The sequence below is a fragment of the Aotus nancymaae genome, unplaced genomic scaffold (genome assembly GCF_030222135.1).
Source record: "Aotus nancymaae isolate 86718 unplaced genomic scaffold, 86718_ANA_hifiasm-v0.15.2.pri h1tg000057l, whole genome shotgun sequence".
NCBI classification, from domain to species: Eukaryota; Metazoa; Chordata; class Mammalia; order Primates; family Aotidae; genus Aotus; species Aotus nancymaae.
The window spans coordinates 31417704-31438173 of NW_026988471.1; the positions used below are offsets into that span (position 1 = coordinate 31417704).

Sequence of the window (20470 nt, forward strand, 5' to 3'; positions counted from 1 at the left end):
ATATTTGCAAAATCAAAAGTATACTGTCTCTGATTTTTCTTTGCTTTAAGAAGTCATTCCTCATTGCTGGGCTGGGCGTGGTGGTTCACACCTGTAATCACAGTACTTTCAGAGACTGAGGCTAGTGGATCACTTGAGGCCAGGAGTTCCAGAGCAGCCTGGCCAATATGACGATACTCCAGCTCTACTAAACAAAAATTAGCAAAGCATGGTGGTACACACCTGTAATCCCAGCTACCCAGGAGGCTGAGGCACGAGAATCTCTTGAACCCAGAGGTGGAGGTTGCCACTGCACTCCAGCCCGATCAACAGAGTGAGACCTTGTCTCCAGCCCGAGCAACAGAGTGAGACCCTGTCTCCAAAAAAAAAAAAAAAAAAGTCATTCCTGGATTTCCTACTAGTATTATCAATGTACTTTATTTTACCATTAATGTTTCTTTATTTATACTTTCCAGATTTCTTTTTTAGAAGGAAAATTAACTATAGTTTTAGTGTCAAAATATTTGTACATGTTTTCTCTTTAACTTTTTCTTCATCCTGGTGTTTTTTGTTTTGTTTTTTCCCCTTGTCTTATGCCAGTGAGTTCTTTCGGGGTTACTCCTGCAGTAGGTGGACTATCATCTGGGACAGTTGGGGAAGCCTCTACAGCCCTGAGTTCAGCAGCCCAGGTAGCTTTGCAGTCTCTCTCTCATGCAATGGCTTCAGCCGAGCAACAGCTGCAGGTGCTGCAAGAGAAACAGCAGCAGCTTTTGAAGCTTCAGCAACAGGTTGGAGACTATTTGGCTCTTTGTTCATGCTGTCTCTAAACTTCAAAAGCTGAAAAAGTACTTTAAAAAATGACTGTTCTTTTCATAAAGAAAAGTAGGTTGACCAATCTGAGCTAATCATTTTCAACAAAAATTGAGGTACAGTCTTTGTTATATTTAAATTTGTTAAAATTGTATGAATACATCTTATTTGGTACATATTTGAGGGATTATGATTGATATTTTTGGTACAATCTTGAAGTAAATCCATTTTCTGAACACTCGGTCAAAGAATATGTACAGTTACTAGTTACTATTTACATGGAGTATAGTACCTAAAACAACATTTTAAAGAACAATTATACTGTGACTTAAAATTCACTAATAATGACAGATGTTTTATAAATTTCATTGTGGCCCAAATTCGGAGTCCCCAGTCGCTGGGCCACAGATCAGTACCAGTCAGTGGCCTTTTAGGAACTGGGCTGCGCAGCAGGCTGTGAGCCACTGGCAAGTGACCATTACCACCTGATCTCCATCTCCTTTTACATCAGCAAAGGCATTTGATTCTCATAGGAGCGTGAACCTTATTGTGAACAGTGCATGTGAGGTATCTAGGTGGCACGCTGCTTTTGAGAGTCTAATGCCTGATGATCTGAGGTGAAGCATTTTCATCCGGAAACCAGTCCCCTGCACCCCTGCCACATCTCCCTGCATCCGTGGAAAAATTGTCTTCCATGAAACTGGTCCATGGTGTAAAAAAGATTGAGGACTGCTGTTTTAAATGAAATGTGTGGCAATTCCAGGTGACAAATTGTATAACATTAGTCAATATGAGAGCTCACCTCCTGATAATATTTTGTTTTGAGCAGAATTTTGTTTCCTTATTTACATTTAATTGTTCTGCTTCCTTTTCACCACTACTTTGAAAGAGTCCTAGTTCCCAAATGCACAGGAAATTTTGTGTTAAATATTTAAAGAAGTGTATATAGCAAAGCAATGATCTATTTATATGGAGTCCAATTTTAATTTAATTTCATCTTTAAGTATGATCAGTTTAATCACGTTTATCTTCATAATATATGCCCATGTGGTATTCCGCCACAATTTAGGTAGGCAGGATTAGTCTATATATGTTGCTTTTACTTCTTTTGCAGAAAGCAAAGCTGGAAGCCAAGTTACATCAGACAACAGCTGCAGCAGCTGCAGCAGCCTCAGCAGTAGGTCCTGTTCACAACTCTGTGCCTTCCAACCCAGTGGCTGCCCCTGGATTCTTCATTCATCCATCTGATGTTATTCCACCCACTCCAAAAACAACACCTCTTTTTATGACTCCACCACTCACTCCACCCAATGAAGCAGTTTCCGTTGTGATTAATGCCGAACTTGCACAACTTTTCCCAGGCTCAGTCATTGATCCCCCAGCAGTCAATCTTGCTGCACATAACAAAAATTCCAGCAAGTCCAGAATGGTAAATTATGTTTTAAATAGATGTTGGCTTAGACATGTAAAAATATTTTGAAATATACTCTTAACTTTAGAAGGCAAAATTTTTAATACAAATAATCTAATTTGATGTATAATTTAATAATCGGATTATTAATTTGATGTATCAAATTAGATTATTTTCCTTTATAAAATATTACAGTACATACATTAAGAGAAGAAACTTACTAATTTGATATTATGGTTAGTAGTTTTTATAGAACAAGACTAATATCAATATAAAGTTAGACTTTTTTTTTTTTCCCCTCTAGAATCCACTTGGTTCTGGTCTTGCCCTTGCAATTTCTCATGCTTCACATTTTCTTCAACCTCCACCTCACCAGTCCATTATTATAGAGCGAATGCATTCAGGTAATCTTTGACTTTCTTAAAATATATATATACATACATATATTTTTTTTTGCTTAGTTTGCTAGCCTTTTTAAGGCTCACTATTCTTCAGTTTGATTTTTTTTTTTTTTGCAAGTCACATTTGCTCTTGGGTAAGTACATTTTATCAAGAATAAGCACTTACATGTTCAAGCTTTGTGCTTGCCAAATTGCATAAAGAGTGCTGTTGAGTAGTGAATTTGATCTCTATATGAATCTTGCCTGCTGATACATTATTGACATAAATAATTCATTGTAGTTGGCCAAATTACCATTACACTAGAAATTACACTCAAAATATTCCTAAAACTAGCCTACTTATAGTGGAACTCTTTCTTGAGAAGAGCAAACAGAACTACTGCTTACTATAATAACCGGTAAGAGTAATAACATTTCCTAGGGTCTTGTCTTCTGCTTATATGCTAGAGAACTGAGATTGAGATAGATGCTTTCAATTATAACATGTTTGCAGATAAACTGTAGGCAATTTTTCCCTTACAACCGTTGGTTTTAACTACCACCAACATTGTTGTGCTTTAACAACAGTAGAATTCCACAAAATCCCCAGGGATGTAACATGGTTATAGTATACACTGTAGCATGTATCATATAAGAATTAAATAATATTTGCGTTCTTGCAATGCAGTCATTTCCTGTTTGTCAGAGGGAGTTTGAAAGGTAAAATAAAAGTCTTATGGCAGTTTCTGCCCAATGAATCATTCATTGATAACAACATTAGTGTTGATAACATTTATAGTGGAAATTTGTTATTCTGCAGTCTTACGGGAGATGAGCAATTGTTTACACTATAGTTTGTTTTTTTTTTTTTAACATAGCAATAACTATAGTACATAAGCCTCCTGAGGAGGAGAACTATATTCTTTGTTTGTTGTTCAGTAATCTTTCTGTTTAGGGAAGTATTAGTAACTGCCTTGTTTTCTTTTAAACTAGCTCCGTTGAGAATACCACTATCCCTTGAAGTTTAATTTAGTTGTTTTCCTACACTATAAAATATAGCTGGTAAGGTTACTAGCTGACCCCACCCTATCACAATAAAGAAGAAAAAGAATTATGATATTATTAATGATCTGCATTCTGTTTTACTAGTTGAACTTATCCTTGTAATGTGTGTGAAATGAAGGATGTAAATCTGCTTTTTCTTCACCCATTTCATCTGGCATTGACCTGAAGAGACTGGGATACGGCTATACTGGGGAAAAACATTGTTTGAGATCCAATGGAGGACCTTCCCAAGGCCTTTTTCAGTGGTAGTTTGATTGTATATGATTGTAGTCGTGCTTTCGCTTTCCATCTAAACCCAAATGAATGCAATATGCAACTTCACAAGAAGTTAAGTAGGGGTTAAGGAAGCTAAATCAAATAATACTGTTTGATATTTTAATGCATCTAGTTGTGAAATTAAGCAAAAAAATTGCCAGTGGCTGAAAGAAGAGCAGATTCATCCTTTACGATATTAACTAATACACTGCATTTGCTGATTTAAGGTTGTTTTTTTTTTTTTTTTTGAGATGAAGTCTCACTCTGTCACCCAGGCTGGAGTGCAATGGTGTGATTTCAGCTCACTGCAACCTCTGCCTCCCGGGTTCAAGTGATTCTCCTGTCTCAGCATCCTGAGTAGCTGGGATTACAGGCGCACGCTGCCATGCCTGGCTAATTTTTTGTATTTTTAGTAGAGAAGGGGTTTCACCATGTTCCCCAGGCTGGTCTCAAACTCCTGAGCCCAGGCAGTCTACCCGCCTCCTCCTCCCAAAGTGCTAGGATTACAGGCGTGAGCCACTGTGCCCGGCCTTGATTTAATTTTTTAAAACTCTAATATTTTAAAGAAGCTTGTTTGTATTGTGGTTGATTGCCTTAACTGTAACAGTAACGGTCTTACTCTTGTTTTTTTGTTTTGTTTTTTAAAGAGATGGGTCTCACTGTATTGCCCAGTGGGGAGTACAGTGGCTATTCACAGGAGCAATAGCAGTCTAGTGTACTGCAGCTTGGAACTACTCGGCTCAAGCAGTTCTCCTGTTTCAGGTCCCCAGTAGCTGAGACTAGAGGACCTGCTCCTGTGTCCAGCTACTCTTAATTTTCTACCTAAGTCTTCGGATTCATAACTAACACAGACTGGGATTTCAGAAAATTTTTGAATCAGATTTGACAAGGCCATTTTTACTTACTTTTCCTCTTATTTGTAGTTTAGTGAGTTGATTTCATATTTTAAGATGAGTGCTCCAAACTGTTTTTGAGTGTATCATTTGGTTAATTGATATATTTTTGGTCAACTGTTTCTTCTTTCTCTCATAGGAGCAAGGAGATTTGTGACCTTGGATTTTGGGAGGCCTATATTGTTGACGGATGTATTGATTCCCACTTGTGGAGACTTGGCCTCTTTATCAATTGACATTTGGACATTAGGAGAAGAGGTGGATGGAAGGCGATTGGTAGTGGCAACTGATATAAGCACCCATTCACTAATTCTTCATGACTTAATACCACCTCCGGTGTGCAGATTCATGAAGGTAAAGAATTTTAAGAAAGTAAATTGATATGCTTTCTATGTTTCTGACAAGTTACGAAAAATAAACCTAATTAAAAAGTATAAGTATATTTTAAAATACATTGCTCAGATTTTTATTGTGACAGATGTCACAATTACACATATATATGTATATTTGTAATTTTTCATTTCAGATCACTGTCATTGGACGTTACGGAAGTACAAATGCGAGAGCCAAAATCCCATTAGGATTTTACTATGGTCATACCTACATCTTGCCATGGGAAAGTGAACTGAAGTTAATGCATGATCCTCTAAAGGGAGAGGGAGAATCTGCAAACCAGCCAGAAATTGACCAGCATTTAGCAATGATGGTTGCTCTGCAGGAGGATATACAGTGCAGGTTAGTACAGAGTCCAAATTTTAATCTTATTGAAACTCTGTATTTTATATAATGTCTTGCTTATAATTCTCTCAAGAAATATCTTTTCATAGGTGTACAGTTAAAAGCAAAAGGAGGAAGGACAGTAGCACATTACAATAACCCTTAATGCATGAAAATGTTGTGATTAAATAATAGGCTCAATTTATTAGTACCTATCAAGTGGGTAGTTCTTTTTAATGGTTGTGTGTTAACAGGTTTGAGAGATTTAATTCTTAGTATTTGTATATGTACATAAAAAGAACATTACAAGAATTATTTTAATCAATCATTTTTTACTTTTAGGTATAACTTGGCTTGTCATCGTCTGGAAACTCTTCTGCAAAGTATTGATCTTCCTCCTCTAAATAGTGCTAACAATGCACAGTACTTTTTACGAAAACCAGATAAGGCAGTCGAGGAAGACAGTAGGGTTTTTTCTGCTTATCAAGATTGTATTCAGCTACAGCTTCAACTAAATTTGGCTCATAATGCAGTGCAGAGGCTCAAAGTGGCACTAGGTGCAAGTCGCAAGATGTTGAGTGAAACATCAAATCCAGAAGATTTAATTCAGGCATCTTCCACAGAGCAGTTACGTACTATCATCAGATATTTATTGGACACTTTGCTCAGCCTGCTTCATGCTTCTAATGGTTTGTATTTGGCTTACATATTTTAAAGGCTGGGAATATACTTGATGTGGTTTCATCTGTGTCAGTATTTTCTATTGTAAATTTTTGTATTTTAAAAAATGTCAGTATTTATGAAATGTCTCTAGGTTAATCCATTTCTCCCCGTTATTTTAAATATTTCTTAAATGAATTTTTGTGTGTTTATTTTGGTTTTCTGCTATTGACATGCACACCATTGTGCTACTGGCAAAGTAGTAAGTATTGCATAGAAGTTCGACAGTGAAGCTTTTCATATGCTGCTAACCTAATATAGAGCTATCATTTTCTAGCCAGGAGCTATTTTTGATCATTACACACACACATTCACTCAAATAGCCATCTGATACATCCAGCTCCATAGGAAAGAAATGTAATTTACTTCAGTGCTACTTTCCTCTCCAAGTATCTAACAGATTTCTACATACAAGGAGTAAATACGTCAGAAAATAAATAGTATATAATTACTGATTACTAGAAAAGAGGAAAGCATATTTAGGCATGCTTATTTTATTACTATACCATACATTTAAATAGGAAAGTTTACTATTTTCTTTCTTGTAATAGGACACTCTGTTCCTGCAGTTTTGCAGAACACATTTCATGCCCAGGCCTGTGAAGAGCTCTTTAAACATTTGTGCATCAGTGGAACCCCAAAGATACGGTTACATACTGGTCTTCTGCTTGTTCAACTGTGTGGTGGTGAAAGATGGTGGGGTCAGTTTCTTTCTAACGTTCTTCAGGAATTGTACAATTCAGAGCAGCTTCTCATCTTTCCACAGGATAGGTAGGTCAGAAAATGTTGGAGATGTTTGTTATCAATAATTTCTATTTCTCACAGTTATTGGTCAGCTTTTGAAGTCTTTGAAATGTAGATACTAAGTTGTGAATATGAGGCAGATCTCAGGGTTTGGGAAATGACCAGTGAAGGCTCCAGCACTGTGTATTGAAGGACATAGTAAGTGATGATAATTAGATTTTACTCTTTAGTTTTCTGATTGAACCTGTGGACTTTGTAGATCTGTGTTCATAAGTGTTTCTATTAGATTATGTAACTTTATATTTCTATTAGATTGTTACTTTATGTGCTAAATGTGTTTGTTTGTGGCTAATAAAGTTCTTTCATTCACTAAGTCCTTGATTTCTTGTTAATAACATTAGAAAATATAACAAGTAGTTAGAAAAATAACTAATTTTAACTTCATGCCTCCAGATACAAATCTTGCTTTCCCAATCTGAAATATGGTATGCTTTAAGAAGTAAACATTCTGTCATTACTCTATTAAGTTTCTGTGTAAATTATTTAAAAAATTGAACAATTAAATTGATTCTTACTGAGTATTTCCTTTTTTTAATTTTAATTTTAATTTTTTTCCCTCTAGGGTCTTCATGTTACTTTCCTGCATTGGTCAAAGATCACTTAGTAATAGTGGAGTATTAGAAAGCTTACTTAATCTCTTGGATAATTTATTATCACCTCTTCAGCCACAGTTACCCATGCATAGGAGGACAGAAGGTATTAATAGAAAGCAGTGTTCTTTAGTAAATCAATATTCCTGTAAATATTGCTTTTATAAAATGTCTTCTCTGAAATACTTTAATGCTAATTTCAGCACACTTAATATTCTTATGATGTTAGCTCTTAAAAATGAGTAACCTTCATGTGATTGACTGCCATGTAGTTACTACTTTTAAAATTTATTACATTTTCATTATTTGAACTTAGTATAGTATGTTTTTTCTATACTATTATAACTAAAATCAAACTCCCTTATATAAGTTGAAGCTGTAAGGCACAGTTGTTGTTCTGATCAACAATAATGAGTTTCATTTGGGCAGACTTTTTTATAGGAATAAAAACATTAGAACATAGTTTAGTGCTATATGAATTATAAGTTGAGAGTTAGAATTTTTGTTTCTGTTTCTGTGAGTCTGAGAATTGTATCTTATATCTTGCTTTCTAGTTTCTATATTACATTTTGGATTCATCCTATACTTAATCTGTTCTTATACCTTGAAGTCTTTGTCTTTCATTAGATTTGATGTTCTACTCAGTTCCTGGCTATAGGTGTCTAATTTTTAGTCTTATTACATATAAATGTTAGTGTTAGTAATGATATGATGTGTTTTCGACTTATAAAATATTTTATCTCACTTATTTTATCAGACCTAATTAGGAATCCTAAAGTCATCTGTATGTTTTTCCTTTACTCTCATCTCTCTCTAGGAGTACTAGATATTCCCATGATCAGTTGGGTTGTTATGCTGGTGTCCAGGTTGCTGGATTATGTGGCAACTGTTGAAGATGAAGCAGCAGCTGCAAAGAAACCTTTGAATGGTAAAGACAGGGAGAGGTTTCTGACAGGTATCAGAAGTTTATAATAATACGTTGGTGGGGATTTTGAGTGACTTCGCAGTTGTTCCAGAACTGGCTATTGGCCTGGAGATACCAGCTGTATGTAATTTATGGAAAATATGAATTAACTTTACTATAACTCTGTTTAAAGATAAAATTTATACTTGGACTCTATAGACAAGCTTCTTTGTCTAGACATGACTTTTAGTTTCTAAATACCGATATGACTTTGACAAAGTGTCTTCCCTCAGGCTCATTTAAACACTTTATATTAGCATGCATATAAGTGAGTTATGAAAGGGAAATCTGTAAAGTGTTCTTAGCGTTTTTTTCTTTGTATAATGTGTAATTTCATTTAGAATTATTGATGTCTACTAATTAACTACAAATGGTCTTTTTTAAAAATATAGAAATTCCCAGATTTTGAGTTGTAAGCTTGGTTTATAGGTTCGAAGCACAGAAAAATTTAAAAATTAACCTGTAAAATTATCTTCTTTCCCTCTTCCCACTTAACAAGACTTTTTATTTTTATTTATTATTTTTCCTCAGAGATTCTTGTTCTGAAAACAAGGCTTTTTAAATAAAGGATTTGAGATAGCTAAATCCAGTATGTAAACCATTACATCTAATATGTAAGCCATTGAGACCCATAACATTTGGAATACTGTACATTGTCAGGAGCTCAGTATTTTTAAAAGTTGTCTTGAGATGTTATAGTAGAATCAGTTGTTTATAGTGCATATTATGTTTAGGAAGATAATGGGAAATTTATATATATAAGGAATTTGTTTTATATTGATTTTTTAAAAAATAATGTATATGGGTTAGTTTACTCAGTTGTAGGATATAGAGGTAAGAAATATAGTTAACATAAATAAAACTGCATTCATATTGAGAAAGTCTATATCGTCTGTCGCCCAGGCTGGAGTGCAGTGGCATGATCTCAGCTCACTGCAACTTCCACCTCCCAGGTTCAAAGGATTCTCCTGTTTCAGCCTCCTGAGTAGCTGGGATTATAGGTGTGTACCACCACGCCTGGCTAATTTTTTTGTATTTTTAGTAGAGATGAGGTTTCATCATGTTGGCCAGGTTGGTCTCAAACTCCTGACCTCAAGTCACCCACCCGTCTCGACCTCCCAAAGTTCTGGGTTTACAGGTGTGAGCTACTGCGCCTGGCTGAGAAACAGTCTTGAAAAAAGAAAAATACAAAATAAACTGTAATATAATCTTGGAATGTAACAGATAGTATTTATACATTTAGATACTATGGAAACATTGGTGGGAGAGTTTTTTTTAGGGTTTGAAGAATTAGAACTAAGACTTGATAAATAGGTAGTAAAGAAGAGAGAAAAAATTTTAGATAAGGAAAAGATGTTTTACAATTGGAGATGGGTAAAATGTGGTATTGGGCCTGAATTCAATGAAACAGAGTAGTCTGGACATAGTACAAAAAATGAGAATAAGTGTAGGTAGATAGTATGCATTCTGAATTATTTAACCTTATTTTGGCAGTTGTTAAATTATTGCGTTATTCTTTTTTGGTCCCTAATTAAGAGCATGTGTATTTGAAATAGGCAATAGTGGTATTTGTTGTTAGAATTGAATGACATTATTAAAATTGTCTTGTATAGAGATTAATCTTAAGTGTGGAGGAAGATAGCTATTATGTAAAGGAAAGACTGGAGACAGAGGGAACTGTGGTCTTGAATTGGGGTCTACATTAGAGAATTGATCGTTATCCAATCTTTATAGAGTCAGTTCTTCTAGCAATTTCTTTACAGTGTTTTCCTTATTAAAACTGCTTTTCATGATTGGCACATGTATAACTTTGTTTTTTGTTTTCTTGGTAGGAAAGGTACTTTAAAATCACATTTAACAGAATTATTAATTCAAGTTTTCCTTCCCCTGTAGGTAATCAGTGGAGTTTTATTAACAATAGTCTACACACACAGAGCTTAAATAGATCTTCTAAAGGCAGCAGTAGCCTTGATAGATTATATTCCAGAAAAATCAGAAAGCAGCTTGTTCATCATAAACAGGTAATTGTCAATACATGTAAAAATTTTTAATGTTTGAGAATATTGTTTTGGGGGTTGCATGAGATAGATTGCCATCAGATACTAGGTATGATGTTTAATGAGCTCCTTAGTTTAGGAAAATTATCTAACACTTGGGAGACTTTAGTTTCCTTAATGGTTAAAATGACAACAATATATAGTTTACAGACTTTGTTGGTACTCCTTTAACTTTTTACTGTCATCCATCTCTGTTACTACCATGGTAAATGAGGTTGTCTTTATCTTTTGCCTAGTCAGAAAATCTCCCTTCTTTTGTTTTGCTTTAACCCAATCCATTTTCCTTCATTTAATTCTTAGTAGCTTTCAGTTGACCTTTGGATGAGGGTGAAACTCTTTAACATGGCTTCAGGGTAGTCATCATCTGCCCCTCTATCTAGCTTTCAGGTTTTAATTTTGGTTTCTTTTTCCATTTTTTTCTTTTAGTCATTTACACACACACACACTTTTTAAATTTTGGTTTCTTTTTCCATTTTTTTCTTTCAGTCATTTATACACACACACACACACTTTTTTTTTAATTTTTATTTTTTGAGTCTGGAGACTTGTTACCTAGGCTGGAGTGCAGTAAAGGATCATAGTTCACTGCAGTCTCCAAATTCCTGGACTCAAGCAATCCTTGTGCCTCAGCCTTCCGAGTAGCTGGGATTACACCTGTGTGCCACCATGCCAAGCTAATTTGTACACTGTTTCTTGTGGAGACGGGGTTTTGCTTTGTTGCCCAGGCCACTCTTGCACTCCTGGCTCTGGTGATCCTTCTGTTTTGGCCTCCGAAAGTGTTGGGATTATAGGTCTGAGCCACTGTGTCTGGCCACAAATTATTTTTATTACTGCTTTAAGATGTAAGAAGATTCTATATGAAAATCTTGAGCTTTGGCATGTTAGGAAAGCTTTGGACTTTTCAAATTTATTTTACTGTTTTATTTTTTATCTTTTAAAAAATTTTGATTTATGGGGCTTTTTTTAAAGTAGGCTTGGCAATAAGTTGTTTATTTTTCACTTCTAAGTTTTTCAACTATGAGCTAGCTCAGTCCTTTGCTGGAAAAATGAGAAGTGTCTTCCTCAACTACCTCTTCTTTTTGAGACCTTTAACAAGTTTTAGGTAGTATTAATTTGTATCTTTTAACCTTTATGCTCTGTGCGTTTAATTAGGATGGGAAACAAAACCTATTGTGTAACCCAGTGAATATTTGTCTATGAAATATTACTATTTGATTCTTCATTATGAATGACAGTATTGGGACAATTGGCAAAACTTAAAAGGTGACTTTGAGGAACATTTGGTGGTCAGGCATAGGTATTGCTTCTCTGATTTTGATGGTTGTGACTGTGATTTGTAGAAGGCTTTATTTCTAGAAATTATACGTGAAAGTAATCAGGGCTGATTGGTCATCAGGTTACTAATTTACTGCCAAATGACTTAGTGAAAACCAGTTGTATTTGTACAATAATTAAAACTGGCTATTTCAGAATAGATTAAAAATGATTTTTTTCTTGGTTATACTTCTTGCTTATGTTAATTATAGAACTTTGGAAACTATTTTCTGAAAATACTGATTTGTAGTAATTCATGATTTTAAAAACGTTAACTTCTCAGTTATAAATATATAACTTCTCAGTTAACATTTTTAAAATTATGTGTACGTGCTAGTTTTAATTTAGGATAGAGTTTTTTTCATCTATGGTGATAACAGCCAAGTGGAATTTAAAAAATAATATTAGTAATATTTTTTTCCTGATACCAAAAATAGGTGTCAGGCAGTGGTCATACCTGTAATCCTAGCACTTTGGGAGGCCAAGGCAGGTGGATCAACTGGGGCCAGAAGTTCAAGACCGGCCTGACCAACATAGTGAAACCCTGTCTCTACTGAAAATACAAAAAATTAGCTGATGTGGTGGCATGTGCCTGTAGTCCCAGCTACTCAGGAGGCTGAGGCAGGAGAATCGCTTTTACCTGGCAAGGCAGATGTTGCAGTGAGTCGAGATCACACCACTGCAGTCCAGCTTGGGTGACACAGCAAGACTCTGTCGTCCCCCCCAGCCAAAAAAAAAAAAAAAGTCAATAGTAGGATAGTGTCAATAGTAGAAATTTAGGAAGTGTTCTCTTGGAAGGAAGGCTTATTAAATTGTTAACTAAATTGTTATTCATTTATAATTGTGGCTGTACTTTTCTAGTACTTTCTATTTAAAGTAACTTTCTGTGTACATACACTGTGTACATTGCTGTGTGGAGAACACATTCAACAGATTGTAAGGTCTTTACAAACAGTTTTTTCTCTCCCTTGGTCTGTTTATTGCTATAGACTACTGATTGCCATCGTTTAGGGATCAGGGAGATAGGGTAGGAGGAAACTGTGGATATAATTATAAAAGTACATGAGGGGACCTTGTGGTGGATTTGTTTGTTATTGACCGTTGTGGTAGATACATGAACCAACACATGTAGAAGCGTATCCAACTAAATACACAGACACACACACACACAAATGAGTGCAACTAAAATTGGAGAAATCTGAATAAGATTGGTGAATTCTATCAATGTCGGTACCTTGTGATATTATCCTGTAGCTTTTGTGAAATGTCATCATTAGGGAAAAGGGTAAAATGTACAAGAGATTTCTGTATTATTTCTTAATTTATTTATATATGGCTTAGTTATTTCTTAAGCTGCATTGTAGCAAGTAACTACAATGATCTCAATTCAAATTTTAATGAATAAAAAATACAGGCATACCAAAATATGTACTACTTCTGAGATTTCATAAAAACAAAGCTAAGAAATATTAAGCAATAAAAGTATTTTCCCATATATTTAATTAAACATAAACTTCTTTTCCCTTTATTTAAAAAAAAAAAATGTATCACTCAATTACATTAGTGGCTTATATAAGAAAGTCTTCCAGGTACTTCTTATTCCTATGGGTAAGAGAGATCTTAATGATAACAGAGAGAGATTCCCAAAGTCAGGATTTGAAATGATTTTTTAAAAATTAGCAGCACAGTTAAAATACTGTTATACTAAATCTTTCAAGACATTACACATTCCATTAGTTTGATGTATGAATTGTGAGAATAATTATTTATTTTTGTTTGTTTTTAACATTGTTAAAGACATTGTTTATTTGTTTTATAAAGCAACTCAACCTACTAAAAGCAAAGCAGAAGGCATTGGTAGAACAAATGGAAAAAGAAAAAATACAAAGTAATAAAGGATCATCATATAAACTCCTGGTAGAACAAGCAAAACTAAAGCAGGCCACTTCAAAGGTATGATCTGTACTTCTCAATATAGTTATCTCAGTAAAGTCATATATGATCTCTAATTATCAAGAAACTTAAATATATATTATTCTGCTTATCAACAGAGAAGCCAATATACTCTGGATTTTTTATGGTGGGATAGCTTAATTCAAGGAAATGTATGATAAATGTAGACTTTAAGTATAGTTCTAATGTATTACCCTCAAAATGGACTGAGTTCCAGTAAATTGAAGATAAAAGGCAGTGGAATATGTAGTTTTGCTAATGTGGCATTGATAAAGCTGTTTTTTCCATTTTATAATACAAAATTATACAAGATGATTGCAAATACCATGTATCAGCCCCACAAATAAAATTTATATGTAAAATGAAAAATGTGACATTCTCTTTCTCCTTAGTATTGTTATTGGAATATGTTGGTGGCTGAATTTACAATTGAAACTTATTTTGGGTCCAGTGGTGCTCACAAGGCTCAAACGTAGTATATCTTTTCTAAGTGAAAGTGAAGTTCAACTGTTTTATAAATAAAATTTTTAAAACCTTGATGTTTACTTTTTGAAATTTGGAGGGATACCATATATGTACCAAACAAGTTTGTATTCTTTCTATAATGTGAAATTATAATTATTTCACCAGATTTTGAAATAACTCGAATATTTTGTACTTGATGTTATATTAGTTTTCCTTACCTTCAAACTTTTACAGATTATGTTTAAGTTGTTATGGTAATGTTTATTTGTTGTTAGATTCGACCAACAATGTATTATGTGCAATGAACATCTGTAAAGTTTCACTTTTCTGAAATTCTGTTACATGTGATACTTTACTACTAATAGAAAGTAAAGTATATGGATCAGTTTAGCTTTTAATATTCTTACTTTGTGAAACTTAGGGTAAATCTAAACATTTTGTTCTTTAGGAGTTATAATATGGAGTGAATATTTTCATTACATAAATCTAAATCCACTGAACAAATTTTCATTAAGTAAACATTGATTTAAATACTATAAATTTTTGTGTCCAGCACTTTAAGGATTTAATTCGTTTACGTCGGACAGCAGAATGGTCCCGTTCTAATTTAGACACAGAAGTCACAACAACAAAAGAAAGTCCTGAGATAGAACCACTTCCATTTACTCTGGCCCATGAACGTTGTATCTCAGTAGTCCAGAAACTTGTTCTGTTTCTTCTCTCCATGGATTTTACATGTCATGCAGATCTCTTATTATTTGTTTGTAAGGTATGTAAACTGTAAGTATAGACTTCTAGGGTTGGCTGGGTGAGGTCCTCATGCCTGCAGTCCCAGCACTTTGGGGACTGAAGTGGGTGGATTGTTTGAGTCCAGGAATTCGAGACCAGTGTGGGCAACAGGGCAAAACCTCGTCTCTACCAAAAAAAAAAAAAAAAAGTATAGACTTATAAAGTAATTAAAAACTAGGAAAGGATGTTTTTAATCAATTTTGATTAAGAGAAATAATGATGCTTCTTTTGGATTTGCTTTTTTGCCATTAATTTTTTTATTGTGTCATAAAACATTTAAAAAGTTTTTTCAAACCTGATTTATATTTTAATTTAGTTAAAAGTTGAGGGTTTGAAATGTAAATAATGTGGGTGTGTTTATCTCCAACCTGCCTTTCTTAATTAAAATAGGAAATACACAAATAAGTGTCAAATTATATTAAAGTAGGACTTTTAATGTCGTGATTGCTTTCCTGTGGCATATTCACTCTTTGTAGACATTTAATTCTTTAACTATACAATTAGATTTTAAAGCAGATTTTAATATTTGATTCATGTAATTACATTCTTTTGCATTCCATCTCAAGCATTTTTTTGATACCAGACTCATACATCATTATTGAAACCTATTAGTTCTGTACTGAAGTATTGGTAGACTTCTGTTATTGTTTGAAAAACATGTAATTGCTTTTTAAGTGTATGATTTTATAAAATGTATTACAGGTTCTTGCCCGCATTGCAAATGCCACACGGCCAACTATTCATCTGTGTGAGATAGTGAATGAACCCCAACTGGAAAGACTGCTATTACTTTTGGTTGGAACTGACTTCAATAGAGGAGATATATCTTGGGGTGGTGCTTGGGCTCAGTATTCCTTAACTTGTATGCTACAGGATATTTTAGCAGGTGTGTTAGGATTTTTTTCATAGAGTATGTCAAAATTACCTTGTCATTGCTCAACTAAGAATCTTGAAAGGGATCTATAACCCCTTAAAAGAATAAAAGGTCTGTTTAACTGGTTTAATGTTATAGCAGTAGCAACCATTCAGAATTACTTTTGTATTTAAGTACGTTGATATTCATGATAAATTCAAGCCTTAGAAAGGTGTTAGGTTATTAAAGTGCATGAATATTTGAGCTAGTCTGCTTTATTATTGATAGCAGTGGTGTGCTGCTTACTGGGTGAGGAAATAATTTTGCTTCAGTTTCTTCATATATAACATAAGGATAATAAGAATAATCTTTCTATAAGGTTGTTTTTATGAATAAGTGAATTAATGTATGTAAAGTAATTAAAATAACTCTTTGTACATGTTATGTGTTCAGTATTTTCTACTACTGGATACTTGTCTCCAGCATTTGGAGGTAATACAGTGAGTGCTAGCATTCCTTAGGTGGGTGGGAACTCATTTGCCTCAGATTCTTTTATAGTTAGTAGAGCATTTATTCTGTCATTCTCTGAACTAGAGGAAAATATATGTTTTAATATATTTCCAAAATCTGTATAAATTATTAAAACAGGACTATCCCTTTACATACAGGAGAATTACTGGCTCCAGTAGCTGCAGAAGCCATGGAGGAAGGAACAGTAGGTGATGATGTAGGTGCGACAGCTGGTGACTCTGATGACTCCCTTCAGCAGTCCTCAGTTCAGTTGCTGGAAACTATAGATGAACCTTTGACACATGATATAACAGGTAAATTTTTATGTTATGTTTTCTTCTTTAGTTTAATTCTATTAAATGAAACGTTTCAAAATAAAAATGTTAGAGAAACATAAAGTTGATTTTTATATTTTTCTATTAGTTGTTTGGCATTATAAACTAGATCCATTATTTTCCTGGTAAATAAATTTTATCTTGGTTCTCTGAATGAATGCTCATTACAACAAAGTGCTATTATTTCATAATGTCCTAATTATGTTGATATAGTGTGATTTCGCTTTGATGAAGAAAATGCTATGTAGAAAATATGTAAAGATACAAAGTGACGAAGACAGCAATTTTAAAAGCTCTCTTTAAGATCCAGCATGTGATTTTTTGGTGTATTTTTTTCTTTTTCTTTTCTTTTTAAAAAGTACCTTTGTAAATTAGCATGCATAATCCTTTATCATCTCCATACCCCTTAATTTTCAAAAATCTGTTTTGGTTACTTACCCTATATATGTCAGATGCTGCAGTCATTTTCAACCATTTGTCATTCCTTAATCTTACGTTTGCTCATAATTTTCTGTTGCTTACTTGACATTCTCTTTATCTGGAATAGATTTCCTGTGTGTATGATGCACACTTCCTTATCCAAGGTTCAGATAAAGCATGCCTTTCTTTTAAGAGCCTTTTTCTGTCACTCCCGGCAGAGTTGGGGACTTTGCCATTTGTATGTCCCTTGTACTCTCAAATATCTCTGCTAACACGTAACATGTTGTTGTCAGTTTTAATTATAGTGTACCCTCACCTCTGAATCTCTCTTAATTTATTGGATTGGAGAGTTTTATTAATCTTCATTTACTTATACTTAAACCCTCATACAGGCTGGCATTTACTGGGCATTCTATAAAGTTATGTTGAATAAGACAATGGGAATGCTGGAAAAGTAAGACTTATAATGGGTACTTATATGAGTTGTAAGAAAGCTACTTAAAAATTTGGAGACGTTGAGAGAGAATAATTTCTAATTCATAACTGAAAAATAAGGTAAATGGTTCCTTTTTTTTTTTTTTTTTGAGACAGAGTCTTGCTCTTGTTGCCCAGGCTGGAATGCAATGGCATGATCTCACTGCAACCTCCGCCTCCCAGGTTCAAGCAATTCTCATGCCTCAGCCTCCTGAGTAGCTGGGATTACAGGTGCCTGCCAACCACACCTGACTAATTTTTGTATTTTTAGTAGAGATGGGGTTTCGTCTTGTTGGCCAGACTGGTCTTGAACTCCTGATCTCATTATTTGCCCACCTTGGCCTCCCAAAGTGCTGGGATTATAGGCGTGAGCCACTGTGCCCAGCCAGTAAATAGCATTCTTTTTTTTTTTTTAGACAGAGTCTCACATTATTGCCCAGGCTGTAGTGCAGTGGCACGATCTTGGCTCACTGCAATCTCCGCCTCCTGGGTTAAAGCAGTTCTCCTGCCTCAGCCTCCTGAGTAGCTGGGACTACAGGTGTATGCCACCATGCCCAGCTTTTGTTTTGTTTTGTTTTTTGTATTTTTTAGTAGAGACAGGATTTCACCATGGTGGCCAGGATGGTCTTGATCTCTTGACCTCATGATCTTCCCACCTCAGCCTCCCAAAGTGCTGGGATTTCAGGCGTGAGCCACTGCGCCCGGCCGTAAATGATGTTCTTATAACTTCAGTCCTCTTTGCTTTTCTCTTTAATACTGGGTAACATTACCTGTAATAATGAATGTAATGTAGTGAATTACCTGTTAGATGTAAAAGAATGTATACTACTTAGTAATGTTAGTAATTATTTTTAATAGCAAAGTTTATGCAACTTACTTGAGCAAGAGCTAATACTATGGTCTTTTCCCTAGGAAAGCAAATATCAATGCATCTTTATTTTTATTATGTATTATGGAGCGATATGTTTGCATTTGTAGAGTTTTTTATTAGGCTTATGTAACATGCAAGTAAAATAACTTTTTGTAACCAAAAGCATTATGTCACCTAAATTTTATGTGATATACTCCACTAATAAGATCACTTTTAATTATTTGAAGGTGCACCTCCTCTGTCCTCTTTGGAAAAAGATAAAGAAATTGACCTTGAGTTACTTCAAGATCTAATGGAAGTTGACATTGATCCTTTAGATATTGATTTGGAAAAGGACCCTCTTGCAGCCAAGGTTTTTAAGGTATGATACATTAGAATTTTCTTTGAAAGGAAAGTCTTTTGTCTCATACTTTTGGCTTAGTAATTACTTAAAAAAGGAAAATATACATACTTATCACTAATGCAACTTATTTATTATTCAGCATATTCACAATGCACTAAATTGCTGTAGGTACTTCTATTGTAGTTTTTTAAAACCTACAATGGAATAGTATACATTTTTATTAATATGCCTATTAGTAAGTATCAGAAGTATAGTTATAGATCACCAGCATTTCAGACAGCCATTTAAACCTCATTCGAGTTGAGTTCATTGTAGATTCTACTTCTGTTTTTTTTTTGTTTGGAGCCTACTTTGTTTTTTTAAAGAAGAATCACTTGTAATACTTCATGGTGGTACTTTATGTTCTTTGGTGTGTAAGAGATTTTATTAAGGATGCTACTTATCTTTCAGTTTCTAAACATACAGGATATGTTTAGATTTTGGCAGAAAGAAAATTATTGGACCATTCTAAAAATTCATTAATATTATAAGTGCATTTGGGAAATTTAAATGGTAAATAGAATATTTATTTTGTAGTTCTGTTTGTGTTTAGATAATGTAAATAATGTGTCATTCAGCCAAGAGGAAAAAGTAAACTATACTTTTTTTCCCATTATTTTAAGCCAATAAGCAGTACATGGTATGATTATTGGGGTGCTGATTATGGGACCTACAATTACAACCCTTACATTGGAGGTCTGGGAATTCCTGTAGCAAAGCCACCAGCAAACACAGAGAAGAACGGATCACAGACAGTTAGTGTTTCAGTCTCTCAGGGTAAGTGTATGTTTAAATTTTAAGGCATATGTTCTTCTTAAAACAAGTCTCAAATGTATGTATATTTTGTTCTTTGAGAAATTGAGCCCGGGGGTATGCCAGTGGGTTTAGTGTGCCATGAGTACCATTCAGAGCTGTTTCTTTGTAGTCAGTTTGGTGGAACTTCCATCTTTTTGGTTCTCTATCAGAATAACACCTAGCATGTGTTGTGTGTGAAGGCAATGATTTTAATTAATTGTGCTTTAATTCTTGATTTTAATAGTAAACTTGTATTTTATTTATAAACAGAATGAAGCTACATTAAATAATTAAATATTGTTTTTGCAGTTTCCTTTTTTTTTTTTTTTGAGATGGATTCTTACTCTCTTGCCCAGGCTAGGGTACAGTGGTGTGATTCCATGTCACTGCAACTGCCATCTCCCAGTCCAAGCAATTCTCCTGCTTCAGCCTCCTGAGTAGCTGGGATTACAAGTGCCCGCCACCACACCCAGCTTTTTTTTTTTAAATTTTTTTTATTTTTTTTATTTTTAGTAGAGACAGGGTTTCACCATGTTAGCCAGGCTGGTCTTGAACTCCTGACCTCAAGTGATCTGCCCGCCTCTGCCTCCCAATGTGCTTGGATTACAGGAATGAGACACCATGCCCGGTCTTACTTTTTACTTTTCTAGTCATGTAGAATGTA

The 20470-nt window shown here is 34.4% G+C and overlaps 1 protein-coding gene across 10 annotated transcripts in view; it reads left to right on the top strand.

Moving 5' to 3' along the window:
* BIRC6 (baculoviral IAP repeat containing 6) overlaps positions 1-20470 on the top strand; it is a 259855-nt gene that overhangs the window by 111819 nt on the left and 127566 nt on the right. For 6 of the 10 annotated variants that reach the window (XR_001111187.2, XM_012475389.3, XM_012475392.3 and 3 more), the window contains 16 exons: positions 580-767; positions 1904-2218; positions 2505-2604; positions 4933-5147; positions 5320-5528; positions 5853-6199; positions 6782-7001; positions 7597-7730; positions 8442-8579; positions 10482-10609; positions 13781-13912; positions 14931-15146; positions 15869-16052; positions 16688-16843; positions 18857-18990; positions 19635-19788. Coding sequence is in view for 9 of the 10 variants with exons in the window: in XM_012475389.3 (XP_012330812.2) it covers positions 580-767; positions 1904-2218; positions 2505-2604; positions 4933-5147; positions 5320-5528; positions 5853-6199; positions 6782-7001; positions 7597-7730; positions 8442-8579; positions 10482-10609; positions 13781-13912; positions 14931-15146; positions 15869-16052; positions 16688-16843; positions 18857-18990; positions 19635-19788 (2970 nt within the window). In the remaining variant the exon portion in view is untranslated. The remainder of the gene's footprint in view (positions 1-579; positions 768-1903; positions 2219-2504; positions 2605-4932; positions 5148-5319; positions 5529-5852; positions 6200-6781; positions 7002-7596; positions 7731-8441; positions 8580-10481; positions 10610-13780; positions 13913-14930; positions 15147-15868; positions 16053-16687; positions 16844-18856; positions 18991-19634; positions 19789-20470) is intronic. The other 4 variants (XM_012475391.2, XM_012475390.3, XM_012475394.3 and 1 more) reach the window with 3 other exon arrangements.